This window comes from Temnothorax curvispinosus, unplaced genomic scaffold (assembly GCF_003070985.1).
Source record: "Temnothorax curvispinosus isolate PA1 unplaced genomic scaffold, ASM307098v1 QBEX01000304.1, whole genome shotgun sequence".
NCBI classification, from domain to species: Eukaryota; Metazoa; Arthropoda; class Insecta; order Hymenoptera; family Formicidae; genus Temnothorax; species Temnothorax curvispinosus.
In genome coordinates, this window is record NW_020210084.1 from 103,528 (window position 1) to 131,246 (window position 27,719).

The 27,719-nt window shown below is 40.8% G+C and overlaps 2 protein-coding genes across 5 annotated transcripts; one reads left to right on the forward strand and one right to left on the reverse strand.

Moving 5' to 3' along the window:
• Positions 1–341: 341 nt before the first annotated feature.
• LOC112452486 lies at positions 342–27,144 on the reverse strand. 2 transcript variants are annotated; one of them, XM_025012736.1, is made up of 9 exons: positions 25,959–27,144; positions 5,508–5,739; positions 5,093–5,207; positions 3,849–4,074; positions 3,452–3,609; positions 2,957–3,173; positions 2,721–2,883; positions 1,698–2,492; positions 342–1,331 (listed from the first exon to the last, which is right to left on the reverse strand). In XM_025012736.1, exons 1-9 carry the CDS (start codon positions 26,008–26,010, stop codon positions 818–820), a joined length of 2,472 nt encoding a protein of 823 aa, XP_024868504.1. In that variant the 5' UTR covers positions 26,011–27,144; the 3' UTR covers positions 342–817. The 2 variants fall into 2 exon arrangements, with proteins under 2 accessions (XP_024868504.1, XP_024868498.1); XM_025012730.1 differs by having other exon boundaries at positions 1,242–1,331; positions 1,626–2,492.
• LOC112452514 lies at positions 21,320–25,908 on the forward strand. 3 transcript variants are annotated; one of them, XM_025012778.1, is made up of 3 exons: positions 21,320–21,433; positions 23,041–23,504; positions 25,893–25,908. In XM_025012778.1, exons 1-2 carry the CDS (start codon positions 21,357–21,359, stop codon positions 23,459–23,461), a joined length of 498 nt encoding a protein of 165 aa, XP_024868546.1. In that variant the 5' UTR covers positions 21,320–21,356; the 3' UTR covers positions 23,462–23,504; positions 25,893–25,908. The 3 variants fall into 3 exon arrangements, with proteins under 3 accessions (XP_024868546.1, XP_024868537.1, XP_024868556.1); XM_025012769.1 differs by lacking the exon at positions 25,893–25,908 and having other exon boundaries at positions 21,321–21,433; positions 23,041–23,615; XM_025012788.1 differs by lacking the exons at positions 21,320–21,433; positions 25,893–25,908 and adding an exon at positions 21,911–22,417 and having other exon boundaries at positions 23,041–23,615.
• Positions 27,145–27,719: the final 575 nt, after the last annotated feature.

Genomic DNA, 27,719 nt, shown 5'->3' on the forward strand with positions numbered 1-27,719 from the left:
ACTTTGATTATGTATCCATATGATCTTCTATTATTTGAAGTATAAACGTATAAAAATAATGTTAGGAAGAGGGGAACACACTTATTGAAGAATTTTATTTCTTAGATTATATTCAATAAGTAAAGTCATATATCTCTAGATATAATAAACGGAGTTCTACCGAGAATTCTGTTTCATGTGTGTTATCCTGTCAGATCCATATATAAAATGTTTGCAATAAATATGTACAAAAATATACGCTCGCGAATAATAATTACAACTCTTTTTCAGCATTAATTAGTAAGGTACAAAGCATTGCATCGCCCATTCGTTTTCACGAATGCGATGCAATCCCGATGGCTCTCGCGATAGAGACGCGGAATCTATTGTCTACACGACGTCTATAACAATCATTTGTACACTATATATAGCGTGAGCTTAAAATCTAAAAATATTGCACGTGAAACCGATCGGTATATCGCACTCTCAGAGACAATCATTGCAAGAAAAAGCGTTCTACTTCAGATATGGAAAAATCGTATGTAGATTATCAATTTAACCTGCTAATTTTTAAACCAGTTTAGGATAGGTCGTAATTATAGAATTAGTTTACTTTAAATTATTTATAGAGTTTACTAGAGAGAACTTTACAATATGGATAGTACGATCATAAACATGCTCCGTGCATTTATCTCTTGAATTTACAACAATTCAGCCTTAAATAATAGAAAATTCTAAAAGACTTCTTAGAAGGAGATTAGACTTTTTTTCGAGACTTCTCTTAGATTCTTGTTCGTTCAAGACAGTCGCTTCTTCGTCGCAATCGTAATGGTTGCGTTTACGTTCTCCTAATTTTGAGCATATGTAAATTAGGGTGCCATGGCACTTTTCTGAAGGTCGACGCTCTTGTCTCCTCCTCGGGCGATAGATTATCTTCATTGGCCTCGTCGATCGACGCTGGCATAAGATCAATGTCGGCGCTGCTGAGTACTCGCCGGTGTCGCGTCGCGTTCATCCGAATACCGGCGTTCCATCCGCCGGGATCGCTCAGTACTCGACGATGTCGCCTCTGGCAGCCGCGGTGACGGTGATGATGATGATAGTGATGGTGATGATGGTGGTGACGGTGCTGTTCGGATATTAACGACGCATCGCACTCCAGACTCGGTAGGCGTTCGAAAACGGGAAAAACGGGATTCGGATCCAGGTACAGCCAGCTCGCGCTGTCCACATAGGGGAGAAGATGCATCGCGTCCAACGGCAGCGAATTCGGGTGCAGTAGCCGCTTGTAAGCGTTGTCCATCGGCACTGATCTCTCGGGACAGTAAGGTTCTTGCAAGCCAGAATGCAGTCTGTCGACACGACAGTGTGTTTCATAAGCAAACAAGATGTTACGTTCATCAAAGTATATTGACTTTCATCCAAAAGTTACACAAAAAGTATTTAAAAACATGTATCAACTGTGCAATATGCTTCAACTTCAAGAGAATTTAAGATTCTTTGTTAAATATATAAGAAACGCTACATTTATGGATCGAATAAAATTACTCAGACAGTACAATATTAAAATTATATTAATACGCGACATCAAGTAATGTAATCACGATTTTAATCAATCTTCAAGAATATTGATACTATCAACGAACCTGCACGAGACTCGGCGTGAGATTCTGCGCTGTCAGTTGAGAGGGTGCTCTCCCCGTGGCGTTCTGTAACACTTGTTCCACGCCTCCAGCAACAGCACGCAGCTGTGGAACCTATAGAAAATTAGAAGGGGTAGCCCGATCCTGGACAGCACGCCCCAGGCGAGCACGCCGAAGAATCGTAGCTGCAGCTCCTGCGACAGCCAATTCTGCGTGATCACGGTGTCGAAGGCCCAGAGCACGGCGTTGCTGAACAGTAGGAAGGTGATCACTTGGCGCCCGGGTTTCGCCAGCATTTGGAAGCGCGTTATGCACGAGCGTCGCGAGGTCTCGGCGATCAGCGTGCTCTGCGCGAAGCACTGCACCAGCTGCAGGATCGACATTGACAGCAGCATGATGTGTCTGGCCCGCGTGTCCTCGGTCTCGTCCTGATCCGACATGGCCAGCGAACAGGCGCACACCACGATGGTGAATACGGAGTAGAGTTGCACCCCGAAGAGCGACACGTTCGACAGAAGGCTGTCCAGGGCGGCCGGTGCTCGCATCACCACCGAGATCTGACGCACCTGCACGAGACCACTGGCCGTCATCAGGCTGCTCAGCGTCAGGATGCCGATCAGAGTGCCGCACGTGAGCCACGACAACGTGGCGGAGGGGAAGTTCTCGTCCTCTCGCACGACGAGGAAGATGAGGATCACCACGATACCGGCGACCATGCAAAGAATACCCAGGAAGAGGCCCTTGCTAGAACCGTCGCAACCTACCCGGCTGTGGCTACTCAAGTCTTTGCTGCCGTGGAATTTTTGTTTAGTCAATCGACCCCGACCGACGTTCTGACCCATCACGAAGGTCACCGCCGCGGCGATCAAACTGAAAGAGAATATATTTGGAGAAATTATAAGAATTCACTCACGTCTAAGACTCATGAAAAAATGAAGAACTTATATTAAAATTTAATTAAAAATTTAGATTTAGATTTATTTTTAGTTTTTTTTATCACAACTTACAATTTGATTTGATTAAATGAAATTAACGAATTAATTAAATTAGAATTTAAAAATTTTAATCCAGTTGGCAAACAGTTAACATAATACGTACCTAAATTGTACAATAAAGGGATATAAGAAGGGCATGCTTGAAGTCCACAGCTGTCCCAAGGTATTAGTGTTCAAGCATTCTTGCAACGCGATTACTTGCGAGATTTGCTCGTTCGAAACAGGTTGATAGGGCTTGAAGGTGCCTCCCTTCTTCGCCGAATTATCTGAAAGAAGTAATTCGCGTAATTACTTTTGAAAAACTTCTTCGCCAAAGTGAAAAGTTGATGAAATATATACCTAGAAGATCCCGCGAGTGTCTCGTCAAGGATCCGGGGAATCCTCGAAGACTCAGGGGAGATACGGACGTTTGCTGCTCGTGTTGCGCCAAGTGTACAAAGTAAGTCCACTCTTGCGCTGTATCCCAAATCACCAGACGCGCCCAGACCGCGACATTGGTGGCCGCGAGATGCGTGAAACCGAATCTGGCTGCAAGACCGAAGCGCTCTACGAGCACCTGAAGGAACAGAGTGACGAATACAAATAAGGATTTATTCTCTTTCGGATGGGACTGAAATGGATTTGGAACACTTTAAAGTAGTTTCAATAAAATTTCATTTAAATTCTGTATAATATTTATATAAGTTTTAATCTTTAAAAATCCTTTGTTCTAATTCAAACGCTGCGTACGATCACGTCAGTGTGTACGATATACGTAGGCCGTCGACGCATCAGAGCGCGACGAAGAATCGCGTTCGCGCATTGTCTGACCACGAACGTAAGATTGATGCTTGCCTGCGAGTTTACGAAGAGAAAGTGCATCTGCAAGAAGGTGAACAAGCCGTGCAGCACCGGATGCACAAAGACCACGTCGGTCAAGCACTCGGCACCCTGCATCATCGAGTGCATTGCCATCTCCAGGCCGTTGAAGACCAGCGTCGCCAGGCCGAACACTGAAAACATACAGATAATGAAATCCATCTCCACAGCTATAGGATTTTCTAATCGAACGAGCAAAAGGTGCTCTAACAACGAGAGTTCCAAGTGAATTTAAAATTATATTTGTAACGAATACCGATTTAAATATTAAATGAAAGTGAAGGGTGAAAGGTGAAAGCCTTACGAGAAATTTTTAAATGCCAAATAATTTTTAAACTAAATGTCCTTTAAGCGGATTAACGCTATCTCTTACAGAGCGCTCCGACTCGTATATAGAAACTGGTCGGCGCCGTCCTGGCTCTGGAGATGTGCGCCCGTTTTAATGATCCGAATCTGGTGAGCGACGCGCCACCGAGTTCCGCGTCTCCGAGCCCGTTACCACCTCGGCTTAAGCTGCCGCAACTGTCGACCAGCACCCATATGTAGATGCCGATGATGACGGCGATGCTGCCCACGTAGAGATACATGAGAAATACCCCCTGAAAGACACACAATTACGGATCTCCTTCGTATGTGAAATGCGCTCGTTATGCAAAACGCAGATACTAGGAATGCGATTTGGAGCGTTCCTGAAACGCGGGGGACCACCCGGGCGGAAAAGGGTCATCGGACTAGATAAGCGTAGCGAACCGGTTATCTTGAAACTCGCGCGACGACGTACCGTTTCATTTACGTGGCTCCCTGATCTGTAATTTACGTGAATGGAAGCTCCTCCGTAATCCCAAAGCGCGCGCAAACTCCGCGATTACGGCCGTTTCGGTACAGATTATTTGACATAATTCTGATTACATTGAATCGCTACGCGCGGTTTTAATCCCGATAATCTCTCACGTAGTTCCGGTACCGGCAATATTATTCAATGTATAATACATAATTATCTCTTCTCGCACTTTCAAAATGCTTTCTAAGATTAAACTGGGGATTGAAATTGTTCCTCAAAATTATGCAAATAAAAGATCATATTAACTGTTTTAGAAAAATCTGTTAGTAAATCTAGATGAAATATAATATGTTATGATGTACTACATAAATTGTGGAGATTTTGTTGAATCAGCTTTGCTGAAATCAATTTAAGTGATATTGCAAGTTTCATCAAATAACTGTGTACTTTCAAAACGATTTAGATAATCTCTTTAAATCCTTTTAAATAAAGCCCACTTTCTGTCGAACTGTGGACATTATTACGTTCTAAGATAAAAACGAGCAATTAATTTTTTTTTTACATCGCTATAGGATCTGGGATTTTCAGAGGGTATCCCGAATCGACGTGTTTTCAGTTCAAGGCTGTCCGATCGACACTCGGACTTTCCCCAGATTGTGTGAAGTAACGGTACGATAATTCTAAGTCCGACATCGCGAACGGTTATACTTTCGAGACTTTGACGCGTTGCATGTTATCCCGGAGCACGCTCGCTTTCTTGAACCGACGCGACGCGGGTATCCGCGATAAGGCGATTTATATATGGAACCCGGTCGAGCGAGTTCGATCACTTGTACCTGCAAGCTGAGCAGTGGCACAGGCGTGTCCATGACCTCGGCCAAGCACACCGCCAATGTTAATACGACGATCAGCTCGCCGTACACGTTTGAGAGAACCACCCATAATTGCGAGCTGTGACACAAAATAAGAGATCAAAATTAGTAATTATGATCTCTGTGTAAGATTTGAAAATAATAAAAGAAATAAATCTTGCTAGGATGGACGCACATGTAGCCAAGATATTATCTGAGAGCTCTCCGCAACTTTTACTTCAATAGAACTTCCATAAAAATTCCAAAATTAAAATGAAATAAAGAATAGAGAGAAATTAAACGTTAAAATTTTCAATATGTACAAATAAGCACGCTTTAATAAATAAATAAATTTCTATAGGTGGTAAAATAGGGCAAAAATGATAGCCCAAGATTTTACTAGGGTTCCGAATGATCTAGCAGGTCCTGAGGCGACCGTGTCCTTGCCAGGATTCTGGAGACCAAGGATCTCGCCGGTGGCGCCGAGGTGGATGCCTGCGCGGACGCGTGGTCCTCCTTGTCCTTGGTCCTGTCACCCCTGCTGGGGCCACCACTCGGCGCGCCCTCCACGGTGTCACCCGTCGTACTTCCGGTCTCGTTCAGGCTATCCTTGTCGTGCTGCTCATTGCTCGCTGCGGAAAGAAAGGGAGGGAAGGAGTGTGAGAAACGCGCGTTCGTGTAACATTCGGGTGATACGCAGCAGCCGGAAAAGTAGAACCACGCGCTTCTTCTTGCTACTTTCTTTCGTTGGCCTGCCGGGTCGCCGGAGAGAAATGTGTGTGTAACTTTCGCTGAAAGAATTTATACGTCTAGTTCTGCGGCGATAGCGCCCGCGGCGCTAAATAGTCACGGATTTGTAGATCTCCCTTGTGAGCCTTTATCAAGGAATCGTCACCTGTTCGGCATCTGTTATCTCAATTTGTACCACGGCCTCGAACGCGAAGTTCTCGTACGAGAAAGTCGCATTTAATGGCTTTAACATCTATATAATTATATACTGAAATCTTCATTAATCTCTCGTCGATGTGTTTCTATGCTAACACAACGCCGGAAGCCCGAAACACACTCTTTCCTCGCTTATTGCATGAATTTTAAGCTCAGGTTGAGTCAAAAATTTTTATAACTTTACGACAGTTTTTTTATCATATCATTTTTTATGCTTACCTATTATTGTATTATACTATAAATATAGATTACATCTCCCGATTTTTTTTTAAATTCGAGTTTATCAATCATCGCGGATCGTTGTATGACAGACCATTGAACGGTAAAAAGATGCGTACAAATGCACGTCACTTGATTGATTTATGAGAGGCGAGAAACAAATTTCCACCCGTCAAGCGAGCGATTGTTCATTTAGTCTTATCTCTATGCAGAACGATTTTCTCATAGCGATACTATTGTTTGTCACAGTCGGCGATAAGACGTGACACGCGTGCAAAGGGAAACGCTTTGAAATAATTAAGACATCTGGCGCGCGAGTTTACTTAATTGCTCTAATATTGCGCCTCTAATGATTCCTCATGCATTCGCGGCGCGACGTTGCGTAGCCTATGGTGCTGCACAATGATAGCTGTTCCACTGCTGCGCCCTGCCAAGAACGTGTACGAGGCCTCGTCTAGTAAAAGTTCGGCTCTCCGGCGCGTTAAATAGCCGGCAATTACCGTGAGTTTAATGCCGTGTAATTAATGACGGGCGAAACCAGTAAGTTCTCCATCGCGCGCGCGGTTTCGTCCGACTGTTATATATCGCTCGCGCGGCACTCACATAATTCCACGTATTCGCGAAATCGATTGCGACACTTGTTTTTTTAACGGCTCGACAATCAATTACGCTTTTCAGTTCTTGAAAAGATATAAGACATGTTCTCGCGCGCTGTTTAATATATTCTTCATTTAATTTTAATTGGGATTTGTTTATTGAGATTGGTCTCGTGAAGCAATTCAGACATTTGTAAATATATTCGGAAATACAGAAAGATTTTAACGATAAGATTAATAAGTACCGTTCAATCAGCTGTTATTTTAAATTTTTATCATTCCGAAATTATTAGCTTGTCCCACTCTTTAATGATTTCAATTCTGCTCAATATAATTATTTCAGCAGATTGATGAAACAATTTAAATTGCAATTGTAGATTTTTATATAATACGATTTTTTCTATCTTTTTCAACGCTCTTAATGAATAATGACCAAATTTTAGAAATAGCAAATGCTGTTGCAATTTAATATTTCCAATGCATATCATAAAAAATAATATTTCGAAACAGCTATTTTATTAAATGAAGCTATTAATTAGCCATTAGCCCCGATTTTTCTTCTGTCTTCCCGAAGGTGCATAATACTTGGCGTATACTCATCCTCGAGATAGACACTTTGCTTAATGAACCTCAGAAAATTACAGCATTCTCTCCGATCTTAAAGGGTGCACGCGCTTCCACGTGAGACATAATGAATCGCTTAAGAAAGCAGTCGAGTATCGAGGCTAAGTCCTAAGCGAGCGACGCTTTTGACGGCCTTATTTGATCGACATCGGCATAGTGATCCGTAACGAACAGGATGTAACAATTACGGAGCGCGTATATAAGTGGGCGGTCGTACTCGAGATCATATGCTAATAAGCTCCTCTTCGATTCTTCGTTCCGTTACTTCCGCGAACGCGGACTCGGCAGAACGTACGCACGCACTCTCTCGACGCGGTGCAATCCGCATGCCATTAAAAAAGTAATAATAATAATCAACGTTGCACTCCGTTCCTCCATTCTCGCCCCGCGCCGCGTCTCGTCCGCACGCAGAATTCTCCGATCGTGCGTAATACAAATTGCGCGCGGCACCGAGAAAGTCACGAGTCAAGAGTCAACGCGCGCGACAGCTGGCAAAACGCCGTCGTTCGTCGCGCGATTAACGAGCTTGAAGATCATCGCGCGTCCCGGAACGGAGACATGTGTTTGATTCCGAGGATGACGCGATGATGGTGCATCGGCGCGAGCCACTACAAAGGACGCCAAAAGCGATTGAAGAGGTGAGAGGTCCCGGGACTTAGGCACCGGTGTATCTTGGATGTACCTTGGATGCTGCAAGGTCTCTCGCGATTCCTTACAAAGTCTCTGTCCGTTTAACGTTTCCGATGATGTTTATGAAGGAATATTTTCTCTCCAATATTTTATGTGTCATAAAGTCTCCTTGTGTAAATTATTAAGTCTATTTTTTTATCAAAGTCATAAAGAAAATAATTGTTTTATAAGGTAATTGTTTTTTTAAGGTAATTTTTTTAATTTAATTTTAGTTGGAATTTGTTTATTAAGATTTATGGTCTTCTGAGACAATTGAGACATTTTTAGGCAGATAGGGAACACAGAAAGCTTTTAACGATATGAGATTAATAAGTTCAATTGGCAGTTATTATTTTTATTATTTCGAAATTGGATTGAGGTATACCTAGAACGCGATTCGCAGATAGACGAAGAAATCCTTTGAAGGATTGCAACGCGAATATGCAGAAATCATCTGCAAGTGGCGTATCAAATCGATTCGTCGTGAATTACAAGGTTAAACCGTGTAAAATTGTGCGTATGAACTCAAAAGAAAAAATGCAATCGGAAGAGGTACAGTGTATTAGTGTAGCACAACCCTAGTTTTACGGAATCGCGATAAAATTAGTATCATCACGTACCGCAAACCACTATTTGCCGTGCGCCTGCGGTTCTATTCGCACCTGTGCATATTACGAGTCGATTGCAGAAACTCGTTCCTTTCTTATCGGTTCGACAGTGACGATCGTCGTCAATAGCGACGAGTTCCGCAAAGTTCGCGATTTTTACAATTTCCTCGAGATTCGCCGAATCGATAAAGTCATACGGCAGGTTTGAGAAGGATTCTGATTACTTATCTAACGATATTGATGAAGCTAACGGACCGTATCTTAAATGCGTAATAAAAAAAAGTTCACGCATTTAATTTGGGTGGTCCGAAAGCGAGTTAAGACGCTATAAGTTCGACGGAATCGTATGTTGGAAAATTAAAGTCGGTTACATAATAGACAGCGTTTTTGCAAGCAGACTTAAAGTTAGTCGCAGTTTAAACTTGAACGATCAAGAGGAACAGTTAGGTGCGTCTTGTTTGCGGTATTACGGTACATTCGCGACATTGTAAGTCAGTATTTGAAATGTTAACTACAAAGTAGCATTTATATAATAACTGTAAATTCTCTAATCTATCGCGAAGCGAACAGCATTTAAGAACTTTTTAATTAATTACTTTAAAAAAATAATTATTTTTTATATTTATGGGGTTTAAAAATTGCAAAACATATAAATCTATTTTTAATTAAATAAAAAGTTTTGTATTAGAAAAAGAAATAACAAACGCAGTCTCTTTGAACTCATTGTCAGCTTGAGCAAGAGATTTAAAAATCGAATGATGAAACAATTCGGGAGCAAGCAAATAGGACTCGACCGTATCAATATAACTACCTAATTAAAATAATTATTAATAAAACAAAATATTAAACTTGATAATCTAATCAAAATAAATAATCTAAATAAAATAAATAAAAATCTTTAAGTAATTATTATTGAGGAGAAACAAATTTTATTTTGTTAATGATCAAATCTTATCTCAAGATGCTAATTCGAAGACGCTGTTGTAAAGATTTACCTGTACCTTTGTGCGTTCGTTACCGGGAAGCTATCGTCGCGACGGGGTCGTCAACGGCGTCGCCGTCCATCACTCACAAAGCTCTCGCGAGGATGTTGCAACCGAGTGACGAATGGCGAGAAGCGCACGTGACGATAACGCGGCACCAAGTGGCGCAAGTAACTCGGCTGCGCTCTCGATGGTGCATCGACTCTTTCGGGGATATCGAACGGTGGCGATGGCAGATGGTGGTGGTGGTGGTAGTTCGGTTGATGATGGTGATGATGCGATTTTCTCGTAGCCTCATTTCCCAGCATCCGTCAATACGTATACGGCCGCGTACTCTCGAGCGCGTTTTTTTGCTTTTATTTTGTGCTATCTAGCGAGAATGTCGACAGGATAGCGATGCGCCTCGGGGGGGCTACGCGTCGCCCTCCTAAATCGAACAGGCCATCGTAGAAGATTCCGCTATTCTCGTGACTCACTTTACGACTCCTCGCGCTTCGATGCGTTCGATGGATTATTCGATGTGATGGTGATTTAGACGAGACATTGCGAACAAAGAACGGGTCTGCGAGAGCAAGAACCCCTTTGGCGGTACCAGTTTTTCTTTTTGTTGAATATATTAGAATATATTAGTAATCTTCTACAAAATTAAACCCGCGCTGTATATGATTAAAACTTGTCCAACAACTGTGGTTATTACACTTTCTTGTGTAACCTGTTGTCTTTTTTTTCTAATAAAATGTATACAGATGGAACCAAAAGATGCTTATGCAGGATGTACCTGGTGATACAAGCGAGAACGGGTTCTGAGTCTCATATAAATGGGTTTTATTTTAAATTTTCAACTTAATTTGTTATGAAGAATCATCTCGATCCTTTCCGCTTGTATGATCAGTTCTGGGACACATCCTATATACACAAAACAATTATACATAATTCATTAAGAATGCTTGATTACTATATATGCTTCATAAAATTAATGATTTCGTTTCCCGTATGTGAAACACGCGAGGTACAATTATGCTCGTTAGTACACGCCGATAATATCGCTCCGAGAGTGCAAGAGGCTAATCGCCGACTTGGCGCACGGAACGGCCCGTTCTAAGGCAAAGGGTTAAACGCTCGTTTCGCGTGCGAGGAATATTATCCGGATGACGATCATTCGGATGGGCGTTAGACGATGCGGCCTCGATGCGCAGCGGCCCGAGCAAATTGCCGAGATTAATTTGTCGCGGAGCTACCCATGATGATCCGCCTAATAGACATCAGGCCGCCGCGATTACGCGTAATAAGCTGGCGCATTATATCCCAGCTACGAGGTAAAGAAGAAGAAGCACCACCGCCAGGAGCGCGACTGCCACCTGCCACCTGCGAATTATCGATGATGATAATGGGTTTGATGCGCGATAGCGTATCGGTCCATTGACGATACATAACGTCCGTCAGCTCTTTGGTGTTTAACAGCGATTTCGCGTCCGATGTCAAGTCATTATCTGTCGATTCCGCCTGACAAGTTGCGGGTAAAGAAGAGAGATGTTGACATTTGCACTTATCGTACATGATACGACGGGGTAATCGATTCGGGTAATCGATCGGTTGTGGGTTAAATCAATAACGGCGACGCGATCGTACGCCGTGGTAATTTCTTTTTTGCTCAATGAAGATTGACGTTATCAAGATGGATCTTTGGATAATGTGGAGAAAGTTAAATGGTATTTCGCCTTCGAAACCTCAGAATGTTTCAGGGTGCATTATCGAAAATTGATTTTTTTAAATTATTTTTAATTACCTTTAATAACATATTACGTTCTTTTAACATTAATACTCTCATATTGATGATATATAGAGGACAGCCATCAATTCCGTAACTAGATATAAGAATATCGCGATCAATGCAGTTTTATGAAGGAAACGTCCTATGTTCTGAACGTAAAAATGCCGGTGAAAGAGACATTAAGTACGCACGCAAAACGAGAAAGAGTCCCTTCACTAATTTCATAAATTCTCTTGTGTCCCACTTTCGTCGCCCGTCCCACATCCGCATGTGCGACATTATGTACGAAAACTCGCGCCTTTTTTATTCGCATAAGTCATACGTAACGTTCAATTAACGTACCTTACTCACCGTAAGGTGTAATTTATTATTTCAATCTGCCAACTGTGCACTTTCTTGTGTTCTTTTTTTTCCTCTGCTGTCACTTATATGCTTCCGCGAACCCTGTTTTATGCCGCGTGCCTAATTTTGTTTGTTTTATCATCTGCTTTCCAAAATTTAGCGCTAAACGAGTTAGTGATAGTCTTAATTTCTTATATTTTAAATATTCTAATTTCTACTGTTTACTCTCTATAATTTCTCTGCTTTAGTACTCACAATTCAATGTCGAAAGGAAGAAAGTTATGATTCGATAACGACGTGCGTGTGTAATTTTATTGTTATTACATTATTGCATTATTTGTGATATTTATATTACTCTATAATTTCTCTGCTTTAGTACTCACAATTCAATGTCGAAGGGAAGAAAGTTATGATTCGATAACGACGTGCGTGTGTAATTTTATTGTTATTACATTATTGCATTATTTGTGATATTTATATTATTAAAAAGTGATACAATCATTAATGCAGAAAGAGGCCACGTTAATGAAACACTTAATAATGCGGAGAAAAATGGCAATACAAAGATATCGATATGTGTTCATAATTAATTTCAGGAGAATACGATTATTCGTGATGGAAAGCGAGCGGAGAATTGGAAATTTGATGAAAGTTTCAATAAAATCATTTACGTCGAAATCATTTTGGATAACGATGACTGACACGTACTTTCTCGGAATTTTATATACACATTAATACACATTATTAATGATATGCTTTTTACGTTTTTAATAATTATTACAAGACTTATTTCATCTTTTTTATTCTCATCACGCAAAGCAAAATTTGAATAACTTATTAAATTTTCATCTTTTTTATTTATGCGGAGAAAAATTTGAATAACTTCTCAGAAAAACAAACATAAACGAGTTAGAGAACATTTGTATTTTGTCTCTTTCAGTAGAATTAACGACGTCTATGCATTTTTCATTTAGAAACAAGCTTGTCTTAATTGCTGGTATAATCAATATGTCATATAATGTTAAAAATACCAGAGATATTTACTGTGTTTCATGAAAGTTTCACGAGTGATTGCATCTTCCTTTTGATTCAAAACGATGAATAATATACCTCATAACTTCCGAACGTAGATCATAGATAATATAATCCTTATATCAACACGCGTCGATGAGCAATCACTCAATCGATGTAATTAACAAATTGCGAATTGTCACGGTCGGAAAAGTTGTAAGGAGATTGATCGAATCGCACTCATTTTATTATGAAAGGACTATAAAGTTTATAAACGATGTATATGAGCGATTATTTCCGACCGACAGGTTATCATCCGATTTATGCACGTGTATTCTATAAACGCTTAAACAGGTGCCTGATGGTCAGTAGATATATAAATTGACGGTGCTACATATGTTTTCCGTTGAGAACACGAAATGCGACATTTGCAAATCTGGAGTCGGATCTGCCCATGCCAGCTGTCCGTCTTCTCGTAATGATAAATCTCTGAGATGGGATTGCGGCGGAATAGGTATCTATAAGTCGGAAACACCCATACGCAGTGTTTCATTTGCCGACTGGTCAGCATCCGAAACGCATTCAAAGTCGAAATATTTTTATTAACTATTAGTCAAAACAGTTGCAAGATCGATTCAGAAAAAGTAGCGCGAAGGGAAGAGTTAATAGATAATTTAAAAAGACGCATGAATAAGTTATCCTCTTCGTTTTTTTTAAAACAATTTATTGATGTCGGAGAAAATTAAGAAACCTCCCAAAAAAAAGAGATTTAATTATATAGGAAAAGAATTTCTTTCTGAATAATCTTTCTTGAAAATTTATGAATTATTATTTGCACATACAGATGTGCAAAGAGTTTCTTAGCATATTATACTCGATATCGTTGACCAAAGATGCGCTCAGGTGTGCTAACAGATGTGCAACAGTAATGACGCGTAAATACCCGTCGCTAATGAATAGATAAAAGGAGATAATAGCCGGCAAGAAAACGCGAAAGCAAGGACCGCAGGGAAGATCTTGCGATCGAATCACGTGTTATATCGTCAAGGAAACGGTTCTCGTATGCGATATTGCACTTTAATGACGATCGCTGTGGAAGATCTCGCCCGACTTGTCGACGAGGATTTTATTATCGCAGTAAAATAATAAGAGACGATCGTGTTATGGGTGCTTTGACCTTTTTTTTTATTCAGGTTGAAGGGAAAGATTACGGCGGATTTTCTGGCTATTTCGCGCGAGCTGCGTAAAGACGTCGTTCGACGAGAGACGCAGCTTATAAAGATAAGCACGCGCGGCAGCTCGATCATGTTATAACGGGATCGCTTACACGCCGAAGATTGTGCTTTATTAAAACACACAAGGAATATGTCCATTTAAGGAATATTAATAACGTACCTACAGATTGCTAAATTATGAAAAAAGAACAAGCGTATAATAATGCTTATGAAATCATCTCACTTTACAATCATATACGTGCACGGAAAGAACGGTTTTGCCGGAGTATCTAAAAATTTAGCTAGACACTGATCTGAAAATAAGTTGCACCGTCAAAATAATCATGTAGAACATTCAAACTGATTGCTAAAATGTCCAAATTTTTTACAGCATTATCATCATACTTCAGCGACCTACTATAATTATTTTAATGATGCAACAAAATTATTTTCAAATCTGTATCTAGCTATATTTTTAGATACTTCAGTAAAACCGTTCTTTTTGTGTGGACAACATAAGTGTTGCAAAAAAATTTTAATAAGAAACTTCCTTGGCTTTTAATTCGAGTCGGTCCTTCTTCACATTACGATTTGCTACCGCTCTGCCTCTTTTACAATTTGTTCAGGCAGATGTATTACCGCGCGTATCGTCGTTACTCGCGGTAACATTTTCCTAATGATCCAGGTAGAGTGTCATCAGCGAATCGCTCGACGAGGGAACATCTGCGTCGAAAAGTGTACAATAATGCTTGCAAAATTATCTCGAGTTTACGATGATACGTGGACAACATAAGTGCGTTATAAAAAATTTTTAATAAGAAACTTTCTTGGCTGCCTTCTAATTCGAGTCGGTCCTTGTTCGTTACGATTTTGGTACCGCTCTGCCTCTTTTACAATTTGTTCAGGCAGATCTATCACCGCGCGTATCGTCGTTACTCGCGTTACAGCACTTCCATAATGATGCAGGTGTATCGTCAGCGAATCGTTTCGACGAGAGAACATCTGCGTCGAAAAGTCGGGACCGTATGGCTATCCGCGAGAGGAGGCACGTGCGGATGTGTATATTTTCGCGTAGATGCAATTCGCGCCTCCGTTCCGTGCACCGCCACCGTGCATGCTGCGAGAAAAGTGGTTAACTGTACAGAGCCAAGCGGCGGCGGTATTCGGCGATGCAGCGCGCAGCGCGCTGCGCTGCATCATCTAACTGCAGAGAATCAGTTATGTGTAACAGTGACTGAGGGCTGTCAGGAGGCTTTTAGTAACGGTGGCGTCATATGGCTGACAGATCGATGCTGCGCGACGATTAATGGAGCCGGGGCACGGAGTAGAACACGAAAGTAAGTTACGGCGGCCGCGGGGAGGAAGAAGTGCGCCCGCATTTCATCAGTTTCTTCCACGAATATGTTGAATCTCGAGATAATTAGCTCATTTGTCTGTAACAAGATCTCTTATTTGTGTATTTCCTTATCACTTTTCATCAATCCGCCGCTAGTGAAAGGATTGCAGAATACAATCTTATTATTAATTAACGGGCTAATTAACGGGTAGTCGAGTACTTAATAGCTGCCTGATTATTAGTTATTTTTAATATTTGAATCGTCCAGAACTCTATAATTGGACTCATATATTTTTATTTTAAATTATTATTATCTGATATTTAAAAAAATATTATTAAATCAAAATAAATTAAATTAATTATTTTATTTTTATCAATGCACGTGCGGAAAATAATTCGAGGAATTGTTTTAAACTTCGCGTTATTTTGCACTTGATAATTGGAATGCTTAGCGTTCTATTAAAAATTTAAATGCGATGTGCATCGGAAATCCGAATGAAATATTCATACCATTGCTTGATATTATTCACATTTTTATATCGCTATTGCAATAAATGCATCGGATTTACCGGAGTGCCGCGAAGGCAAGATATTTTTTTCCGAATCCCTTTTGAATCATTTACATACCAGAACATTGCACATTGTTCAAAATTATCTCACCCCTCGCTCGGTCTCGCGCCCGCGCCGATCATACGTTTTCAAAGTGAAGTTTTTCTCTCCACGGCGGAGAAAACGATTCGCAGCACGGTGGAGTGGCCTCAAAAGTTATGTGCAAGAATAAATAGAGGTCTTTTCTCCCGCTCGCGCGCGCGATTTTTACGCTTCTGGAGTCGTTGAAGAATTACGCAGGAGATCCGTTGCGAGAGGAGAGACAATGGCGGAGCCCGGAGCGGTTATATCACGTATTTCGTATTCCCGTTTAATTCCGACAGAATAACTCATGCCCGCTTGCTATGCATGCTTTCTAATTTCCTCGATGCAAATCTACATCCGCTCGGATGCAACGCATCGCTCCGGGAGAGACGTAACGCGCGGCGAGCTCGCATGATGAAAAACGCTCAGGCCAGTCAACCAGGAAACGGGCAGCTCGTCTCGAGCGCGTATAAGAGTAAGAGTCGCGATATTTAACAACCCGATGACACTGGTCGTAATATGCCGATCGCAGCGGATGGTAAAAGGTGTGTAAAAATGGTGAAAGTCTCGTGCGGCCGCTCGCAATTCATATGATATACGCTATTCTACGGCGGCCGCCGCTGCCGCGCCGTGCCGAAGAGCCACACCATATCGGACGAAGACATAATGAGAGGTCTCACGAAAGAAAGCAAGAACGAACTGTACTTGACTAGAAAGCTGCGTGTGATACTCGTTTTAACTCTCGAACAATGAAATAGCACATTAAGAATGTCAAAAACCGTTAGTATTATTATAGACTTCTTAACGTCACACTGCAGGGGACCGAATTGCTAATGTACGAGTCTTTGCGCGGAAAAGAAAAATAATGTGCCGAAGCGTTTGTCTGATGAATATTACAAGTTAAAAGCGGATGTAATAAGTGGACAATCAACGATATGTACAGATAGTTGTTTTTTTAATATTAAAAATGCCATTACGATTTTTGTTAAAAAGAAAAATCGTCGAAAGTCAATAACATTTTCAGCATATTGCTGAAACGGAATGACATCCTGTTCATCCTCCGCTGGGCTGCTAATGGCATCGAGTCATCCCGTAGAGAGAATCTAATTTTAGAATCGAGTAAGACAATTCACCGTTGCTCGAGCAAGGCAGGCGGGGATCATGATAGACAAGCAGGTGCATAGAAATGCAGTCCTTAGTCGAATGTTGACCTTATCGCGTTGGCTCATGAACCACACTCCGCACGTATCGAGACGCCGATGCGTATGCATACCCGGTGTACTATCTACCGCTACTCGAGTCCATTTTGCTGGACAATACCGTAAGACACGTGTCGCCACGCATACCGAATGTGTGGACGACATACTTTGCCGAATTATACGCCGTTGTCGCCTAAGTCGTTGTCGGTGCCACTTAGTAATCTCGCAACCCATTGCACGCACCTGATTGTAATTTACAAGTGAACAAGCTGCGACAAAAGAGATCGCAGGCGAGGAAAACAGCCGTGTCAATTTGCAGACATTTATTAAGTTCATATAATTTTAATTGGTTCTTATAGAAACGATAATTATAGCTTCTAAATTAATAGTTATAAGGATAGAGAGTTATTCAGTTTTAAATCAATGTTTATAAATATGATTTTATATTCGTGGTCTTAAATATAATTAATTATTCACGAAAGTAAATAAAATTTCACACATAACTCTCGTTTCAAATGAAATTATTTCAATTAAAATTATTTTGTTGTATCCAGGAATTTCTACTTTAATTGTTTAATAATAAACGACATAATATTTATAACAAAGTGGGATAAAAATGGGCAATGAGAGAATAACGCGGTTGTTGGTAGTCACAATGACAATATTTAATTATAATTAACCGTAAATATTAAGATGTAAAACGGACGTTTTGGCTCCGCTTTGAGCCGTATCAGTGACATCAAATGATAAATGAAAGCTAATTCTCAACGGTCATTAAGTTAATAGTAAGTATCAAGTGCTCCTTGATAGCGTGGTCAAAAAGCTACATGGATAAAAAAGTTGACATTAAAATAGACTATTTAAAGATGGTCAAGTAGTCTTGAGATTAAAAATAAAACCGTGGAGATAAAATCCAGAGTACAACCAGTACATATTGATGCATAGTTAATATAATTAATTTGAATGTAAAGACAATTAATTACACAGTATCATACCGATTTTATCTCCACGGCTTCATTTTTAATCTCACATTCTCCAAAAGACTACTTGACCATCTCCAATTTTAACGTCAACTTTTTGTATCGCTATGACTTTTTGACCACGCTATCACAAAACACTTATTTTAATTTTAATTCGTTTTAAGAGACCTTCTCACCCCATTTCTCCTTCATCGACGTTGTCGAGATCGCGGATATCGTATCCGGTACATCCACCGCGCGTTCCTCTTTGCCGGATAGAATCCCCTCGATACAATCCGACTTATCCACTTTCGTCACTGATCCTCGTTCGTTCTTCCAATCGTCACTCTCTCTCTTGACGATATCCGTTCTCGGTTCCGCGTAACCCGACTGGTTTCGGATATCCGGCACCAGGGTCTCCTCGTCGTCCTCCCTGATCCTCCATTTCGCCCTTTGATGCTGCTCTCTGACACCTTCTGAGCAAGGACGATGCTCGTCCTTGCTCTCCCCTTCCTGTACTTTTTCACTCTCCGGATCCACTACCTCTTCAACAAGTTCCTCCTCTTGCAGCATGTATTCTCTCCTCTCATTCGGATTTCCGTACACTCTGTAGGGCCCCACGAGGCCCACCACTCCTCGGGGCAGTGCCACAAAGTTCTCCTGGTCAGGCCAGGTATTCTCGTGCTCGCAACGATCGAAATACATTTCCGACGGATCCGGAAGGGATTCTCTAGGCGTGTCGTAGAGCCACTTTCTTACCTCAACTCGCCTGGACACGTCCTTGGGGTCTGATTGCTGCTGTTCGGGCCTCTCGTCGGGCTCGATGTCCCGAATCTTATCGACAGGCCGAATCGTCTCCTCGTTCGCTTCGCAGGACGTTTCCAGCAACCGTACTTTCTTCGGTTTTCTCACCACGCTGTAGAGAGTGTTCTCGTCCTCGATCTCGAGGATCGGCGACGCTTTATTTTGGGATGCAGGTGACCAGACGCACGGTAATTCTCGCTGCTCGTTTTCCAGCTTCCGTTTCGGTTCGTTCTTCACCGCGCTGATCACCACGATCTTGCCGTGGGCACCCGGGGGGAGACTCTTCGTCGCGATACACTCGTCGCTGCCCAGAACGCTGTAGATCGGCTCGCGCGTCGCCGTTTGGATCCACTTGGGTCGTTTGTAAGTTTTCGAGGTGCCACCAACGTCCGATGATTTTCCGTCGACCGTCGCCGTGGAAATGCCAGCCAGCTCGGCCACCATCCTGGACGAATTCTTCGTGTCGAACGGGTCCGCACCGGATGTCACGCATTCATCGAATCGTGACCGACGATTCGAGATCGGAGTACCGTATTAAAAGTGACGCGAGATTGATAATCGATTTGCGGCGCGTATAAAGAAGAATGTTTCGTGCTGTGAATGCTTAACCCTCAACGAACGCTGGAGCAGACAGTGCACACACACCTTGGAGGAATTTGTGGTTTCTTTGAGAAATAAAACTCAAGGGTCATTGCTCGCTTTATCAATTTCTAATTATACGATAAAATGTAAAATCAAATAAATAAATCTTTAGCTATAAGAATCACTTTCTTCATCTTGGCTCTTGAAAATTATTCTAATTTCTTCTGTTGCGCGCGTGGTATTGAAGCATAGAAGCGTCGTAAACCTTTCGTGGGATTTAATCCTGAAGATCATTGCTCACCTTTGATTTGTCTTGAGAATATACAATTAACTAATTGTGTCTCGACGGAATCGTCTCAATTTACGAATGTCATGCACCAATATTCATGGATGATTCTTCAGTTACAAGGACCACTTTCTTCAACTTGTTGCTCGATTTACGTCCTAATTCTTATTTCGTTAACGTTTCGAATCCTCACTGTTCGATCTGAGAACACCGAGTGCACCGGCTCGCACGCAAAAGGCAAATGGCACTCGGCCACTTTATAGTTTTAACGAAGAACAATACCACAGAGTATCGGCGCGGTGGTGGCTGATGGTCGCGGAGGTCGATGGGATGGATGTGGTTCTCGTTCGTGACCAGATTCGCGAAATAGAAAATTTCACATTCTTCGCGACGTCGTCGTCAACTCTCTACATTCTCGTCCGCTATGACAGTTCCGCGTACGAGAAATACCGAAGATCCAAATCTACATACCGCGACTATATTTTGCGTTTGATATATTGGCACTTCAGATGTAAGAAGAATTTTTATCAATTTTGTAATAGATATAAGAAAAGAAAACTGTTTTTTTTATATTTCAAGATGGGTTGGCAAAATTCAAAGGATTAAACTTAATTGCACATTGCGAATCTTTTACAAAACTTCCTTACTTTATCACACGATACGATCAAGAATTAATCATCATATCCATAATGGCGCAACTCATTTCCGACGTATTATTTTATACGTCGATATACGAATGTGCTTCTTTTATATTCAGAATGCGTATTTAGATTGCGTATTTCTTGATTATTATCGTTTTCTGTTTGCCAATATTTCAAGATTGGATAGGATAATTAAGTAATCGAGTAATTCAACCACTTTATCTTTATCATACACGCGCTCACGAAGAAAATGATTATAATGAACGTAAAATATTTCTCTGGCGCAAAAAAAGTTTTTCTTATTATTATATAATTTTATCACATCGGAAAACTTTTTTAATTTTACTGAAAGAGGAAATAATATTAAGAGAAGAACATTGCATTTCAAGATGCATAGTCTTTAAAGTTGCTTCAAAGAGAATCAAAACGATCAAATTTACTGGTGAACATGATGGGAATATGATGTGCGAAATGCCGCATGTGCAGGGATTTAAAGTCGGCATCATCGCGCCAGCTGTCGGGTACTCTTTCCTAATCGTCTCTCGCCCCGGGACGTTGTCTTACTCGCGCGCAGATAATAATTGGTGCGCGAGATGATCGATCAGCCGTCGTTACCATAAGATTACGTATAATGACCGGCCGTTAGACTTCCCGACCTAGCTATCTTCCCAACGCCTCTCTTGAGATGCATAAAGCATAAATACATTGGCGACACAGCACGTTGACATTTTTCCGCGCGGAGGAAAATAGACGGGCACAATCCCACTTAGCGGCGTTTATCGCCGGGCCCGAGCGTTTTGCGGCTGATAATCATCGTCATTCGCGAAATGGCCGTACTTCCGTACGATCCTTGGATCATTCAAGATCCGCCACGAGGGTTAATGCACGATCCGATCGCAACAAAGTACGTACATTAAAACGCTAAGTGTGCGCGCGGGTGGAAAATTGCAAGTGCTGTATCGCGTTAGGACGGTGATTCGAGCGTTATGATTAACTTAATAATAGAATAGGGAGTTATTATAGCCGCCGCTTTTATATTCGAATCTATCGCCTTCGCGAACAATCCCTGCTTTTATTTAATCGAATTGATCTTTTAAATTTCTTGGATAGCCAGGTTTTAATTATAACAGGATTATACGTGCTTTGGTTTTCTTCGATAAATTAACAAACGATTAGGAGAACAGCAGTAGATTAAGACTTTGAAATCCAAGCCAACTTTAAAATGCTTTCATAACGTTCAAAGAAACATAATGATTGGAAAGAAAGTTTCTTGCAAAACAAAGGCGATAAAAAGAAAATAAGCAAAGTAAATGTTTCCTCTTCCTGAAAATTTATGGCTCTGATATAGCCATGTAAGAAGTTCAGGTCTTGAGTAAAATCAAGTTCGAATAACGATACAACTAACTGTAAACACGCGATTTTTATTGGATGTAAGATTATCTCGAGATCAAAGTTCAAATTAGCCCATTCGAGAACGTTTATTTTTTGCTGACGGACTTAGAATATTTGTAACGAACAGTCAACATGCGAAAAGAATCACGAATACTCGCAAACGACGCATGGTGGAAGAAGAAGAGGAGGAGGAGGGATCGTCATAACAGCAGCCCACGTCAGAGTCTGTTACCGTGCTCTCTTCGTTAATTTTAGTACACGCTCCACTACCGTCTAGCTCGCAAAGACGATAGTTTTCGCGCGCACGCGATAATGATATCGGGCCAAGAACACGGAATAGTGTCACAACATTGAGCAGGCAATTTGCATCGGCAGGCTAATATCAGCCGGCGGCTAACAACAGAATTCTCCTCTCGCGCATCGGCAAATCATTAACGATGACGCGCGTTTATCTTCTAATCTTCTGTTACATTTTAAATTCCGCACTAAGCGAGCCGTGAGTACATTTATATTAATAAACAATTATCTTTTTCTGAAAGCTAAAATGATTTTCTGGCTGTCGACATGAATTTCCAAAAAAAATACAAATCTTTATTGGAATTATCGTTTGTAATATACCTATATATACACATTTTTCGAGAGATGACTTTATAGTAATATTTTAAAGCTAATCAGATTTTCCCGAAGAGGAAAAAAGATAATATTTTCAATATTTATATATTACGAATATTTAATAATTGATTTGTCAGAGATATTTTAAAGCTAGTTAGATTTTTCTGAAGAGAAAAAAGGTAATATCTTCAATATTTAAAATATTCAATGATTGATTTGTCAAAGAGAAGGCTACGATGTCTCGTTCGTGCATCAAAGTAATCTCCGTTTTTATCTGGATCAGAACTCTCTCGAGATCTCTTGATCCATCCTGCAGTTCGCGATTTGACGTTGGAGTAGTTTAGATAATAACGCAATTCTCTCCTTCGATAATATATCTTCTTATTCCGAAGAGAGGAAGTCTCTTGCCTCATAACGGCTTTTATGAAACTCAATCGCAATCGTTCGCCGGCTCGCGCGCGCCCGCTTTCGCCAGACCTTCGCAGACGCGAGAACTTATCTTTGTAGAACTACGTGGCTGATGCAGGGCGAAGCGTTCACCAAGGACGAAGCGACGTCCCGACTCGTCCAGCTGGACAGCCACAAGTCGTACCTTCCGGTGAGCACTAGAGCGGAGGTGTACTACAGGGCTCGACCGGGCAAGCTCATCACCTGCGTGATCGCCGCGTCCGTCCGCCAGCGAGGCCACGTGAGCGTGGTGGAGGGCGGCTACGGAGCCAGGGAGGTCCGGATCCGTTACATGACGGAAAACGGCGAGCCGGACGAATTTTTTGTTCTCATACAGGCCGCGAGAAGGGAGCCGGTGTCCGTCGAGGGAAACGCCGTAAGAAGCTCGAGACTGGGCGTCGTCTACGAACCCATGACGAATTGGACCCGCGAGGAGATAGAGGACGCCTTACGCAATAACACCGATATTTTTCCATCGTAACCGAGATGCGTGGATTTCAATTCTTTTTTGTAGAATAACGACGGTATGTCATAAAAAACTTACTGCTACGGAATTACTGCTAGTCATTAATTAATTTTAAGCGGTTTTTAAATTCTTTCAAATCGAGTCTTTTTGAATTATTAAGGATTAAGTTTATCCGGAATTAAATTATCAAAAAAATCTGATTATATTCTGTAACATAAAATTGTAATATAAAATATTTAATTGAAATTTTTTCGATTTTATATCGTAAAAATAAATCAGATTTTTTAAAATAAATTAACTTATTAAATAGATGAAAAAGTAATTCTCTACATAACTTTTTTTCAATTTAAAATATTTTCGAACAGAATCTAAAAGTCTAAAAATGTCAGAGAAATTGGACGCTTTTTAGATATTTTTGCAGCGGTTTTTCTAGATTATTCTAGTTAGTTCAGCTGAAGAAACTTTACTTTGCGAAGCTCAGCGGTTCGAGCGATTGAATCTTCCTATATAATTATCGCCAGGGAGATGGCTCATTTACAAGCTAGCATATCATTTTACCGCCTCGTATTCTGGCCGAACATGTAATTGCGCACGTCTTTCCAGTATAATTACGCGATGCGAGATATGCATTAGGCGCGTAAGTGAGATGTCTAAATTTGGTTTAACCCTTTTAATTTTAAGATATACGATTGCGAAGTCAATATAATCCTTTTTGGAGATCTTTTTCATTCATTAATATTTTATATAAAACTGTTTCTGAACTTTTCGTATTTTTAACATTCCAATTTATGTCGGCTTTATATTCGTCTGTTATAAAATAATTTCCCTATACCATCTCTTTTTTCCTAAAAAACAATTGATTTGTACGTAGTAACAATTTAATTCAGTTTATATTTCGCTATTGCCTCGGCGGAATAAACTCTATTCAATTCTTAGGATAAGCGATGATTTATTAACAATACAATTTGTTATATTCATGTAACGTAGGGAGGGGGGAAGTCTGTCGTTACGGAATTAGAACACTTTGACGTATACAGCGGCGAATAATTGACGCAAATGGATCATTTATTTTTTCGATCTTGCCGACAGCCGTTAGTTTTCACGTTCCACCTGTTACAGCAGCAATATACCTACTTGGCCGAGTGCGAATACATACGTACAACCGGCATTAATTGTGAAAGTAGATCGCAATTCGTAACTAATAACTGCCAGCGGGTGTTACATGCCGAGATGAGATTTAATGATTAATCGCGCGCCATAACGAGCTACAACTTTTCGGAATATTGCGCGATTTAATTGCCCACGTTACGCTGCGACGCGACCGAAACTTTATTATTATTCGCGATTATACGAAAGCGATGAAAAAAAATTGTGATGCGATGTTAATAGACTGAAACGAAAAATCGTAAATGGCATAACGCGTGATCGATATCAAATTTATAAATTGCTTATAATAATTTGATTAATTTACAGCGAACTAGTGTCCGTGATCTTTGCATTTAATAAATACGACAATAAATAATAATAATAATAATACGGCATGTGTTACATAATAGTAATAAGTCGTAATTATAATAAGAAATTATTATTTCTTTTATTATACAAGCGTATATGTTAATCTCGCATGTAATTTCACATTCTTTATGGCGTTAGACTAAAAATATTACTCCGTCTTGAGATTCGATATCTTTCTTAATTATTAAATCTATATAACAATTTAAGCGAAATAATATTGATGGAATTCAATAAGAGACGGTTTGATGACTCGATTGAAGTTTCACTTGTGCCGATATGCAAATTTCAATTTACTCTTCTATGACCGTTCGCGACTTTTCACAGTCTCGCTGACCGAACCCGGGTGTCGTGAAGCGGAAATTTCTGCCGAACGTTCGCAGCCTGTTTCGTCGGATCCACTTCGACGATCCGTTCAATCACGCACGAGTGATCGCGGGCTGTTTCGAAAACAAGAGTTGGAAATAAGAGCCGTGGGCAGGCTCCGTATAACAGATAACAACACGGTGCGTGTCCGATCCTTTTCACTTCCGTGGAAAAGAAAAGGGAAAGCGACCGTTGTTTTAGAATAAGAAAACGTTACTACGCGCTCTTTATCAGAGGATTTCGTAGATTTTACACATTTGAAAAGTGAAAAGAACGTTAGATTCCAAATACTGAAACTGAAATGATATTTCCCAAGAGAAAAGGTCTTGAATTTTTTAGAAATTCAGGCCACTTCATTTGCAGTATTAATTTTATTTTTATGTTAATTCCTTCTTTATGAGATTCATATCTTTTTGATTTTACTGACTACTTTTTTTCAGAAGGAAACTGAATTTAATTTTTTTAAATAAAAGAGCCTATATGTGAAAAAGATCTCTATTTTACCTAATCTTTGCTTTATTAACAGACATTTCTCAAAATATATAATTATCTGAAAATTGTTGCCAAGGTCAGTGATTTCTGGAAGATTAACTGAAGAAATCGTCATCACAAAAAAGGTGAAACGAGGTCTTACCCGATGACTTGCCGGGGTTGGATTCCTCGATCGGCTGCAGAGTTCGCGACATCGTCGTTCTCCTTCGACGTCTCGCTCTTCAACTTGAAACGAATGCCACGCTACGGTGCTCACGAATCGTGATCGAGACGCTCGTAAAACCGCCGTCGATGTCCATCAATCCGTTGAATTCCGTGTCAAGTCCGATAGATTCGCCGTGGCTGCCTGTCGCATTTTTCGCGAGCGTACATTAGCCGGCACTGATTAATATAATTGGTTATAATTAGATGGGAGACGGGAGCGAGAGATCCTTCGTGGTTGACGATGGTAGTAAAATCCCAGGCACCAGGTAGAGCGGCGTATCGTCAGGTGTTTCTTTCGTGAAGCTACTCTAACTTATTCGCGACAGTAGTAATAACAATTAGCGGTAATTAACAGAATGTGGAAAACTTCTCGTGGAGAGATATTAAGAATGCCCTTCTCGTACAGTCAATAAAAATGTATTCACGAAGAAGTGAAGATGACCGTTCAAGATTTGGCTAGAAGCTGCTCCGGAAAGTTTATATAAGTGTTTAGAGAGACTCATAAAAAAGAATAAATTAATATTAAAATTTCTTTATCTAAATATTTCGCTTTCTTCTTCTTTATGTAGCAATATATCTGATTCGATCTCTTTTTTTAAATAGTCATTCCAAACTTTTCATGAGAAAATAATTATTCTGGATGCTGAGATTTGCTTCAATCAATCAATTCGTATTTCTTTTATTTGCGGGTAGAGTCCTTCTTCGGGAATTTTTCTCTTGAAGAGTTAACACTCAATACGAATCTATCTTCAATGAACCGATCAGTCTCAATCTCTTTCCAGATAGAAATTATCCTTTCACAGCGGACTTGTTCTTTTTTCAAAAAATTAATTCAACTTTTGTCAGAATGTGTCTATCTTCAATATTAAAGTGTGTAACGTTTGTTTTATATTTATTTATTCATTATGTACCATTCATTTGACAATCACTTCTTCTTTTCTCCAAAAACTATCCTCGCCAAACACTAAGCCATTCTTCTTTGTTCCTTCGCTTCTTCCAAGTATATTTTCTTTTCCGAAAAAACAGCACATTTGTCTTATTTTTCCAACAAAAAATTGTTCACTAATTTTTTCATCTCTCCTGAGGAAACGTGTCCATCTTAAGTCCGATTTACGGAAAATACTGCAAGGGCGCGTAAAGGGCGAACGCGCGCGGAATGTACGACACCTCCGGTGGCACGTGCGATGGCTCGCGCGTCACGTCACGTCACTTCACGCAAGTCACGTGCGAGCGACTGAGGCACGACGCGCGACTCCGACACGCGCGGCTTCCGCGGACTTTCGAATAACGGGCTGACGGATTGCCGTCGCCGCGAGAGAGCACCGCGTGAGAGCTACGTCGACTGCACATCAACCGGCACTGCGCCGTCGCTCCGGTCCCGGAATCTGGCCCCCGACGTGGGCCCCGCTGTTAGATCCTGATCCTCCGCGAAGTGGGAGACGAGTACCATGACTACCATGGAGATCTTCTCCCTCCTATCTTGCTCGTGAGAGGGTCTCTCAAGAAAGAAAGAGTCCGCGGAAGGAAAATATAAAATATACTGAAGAAAAAGGAGAAAGAATCCACTACTTTCGTTCCACAGGACTTGGAACATGCATGGATTGCCTATGTGCTTCCCGCGGGACTGACCATAGCGTAGCACATATTATAAAACTTATAATCGATACAAAGTCTTACGGTACCTATATTAGCTAATAAA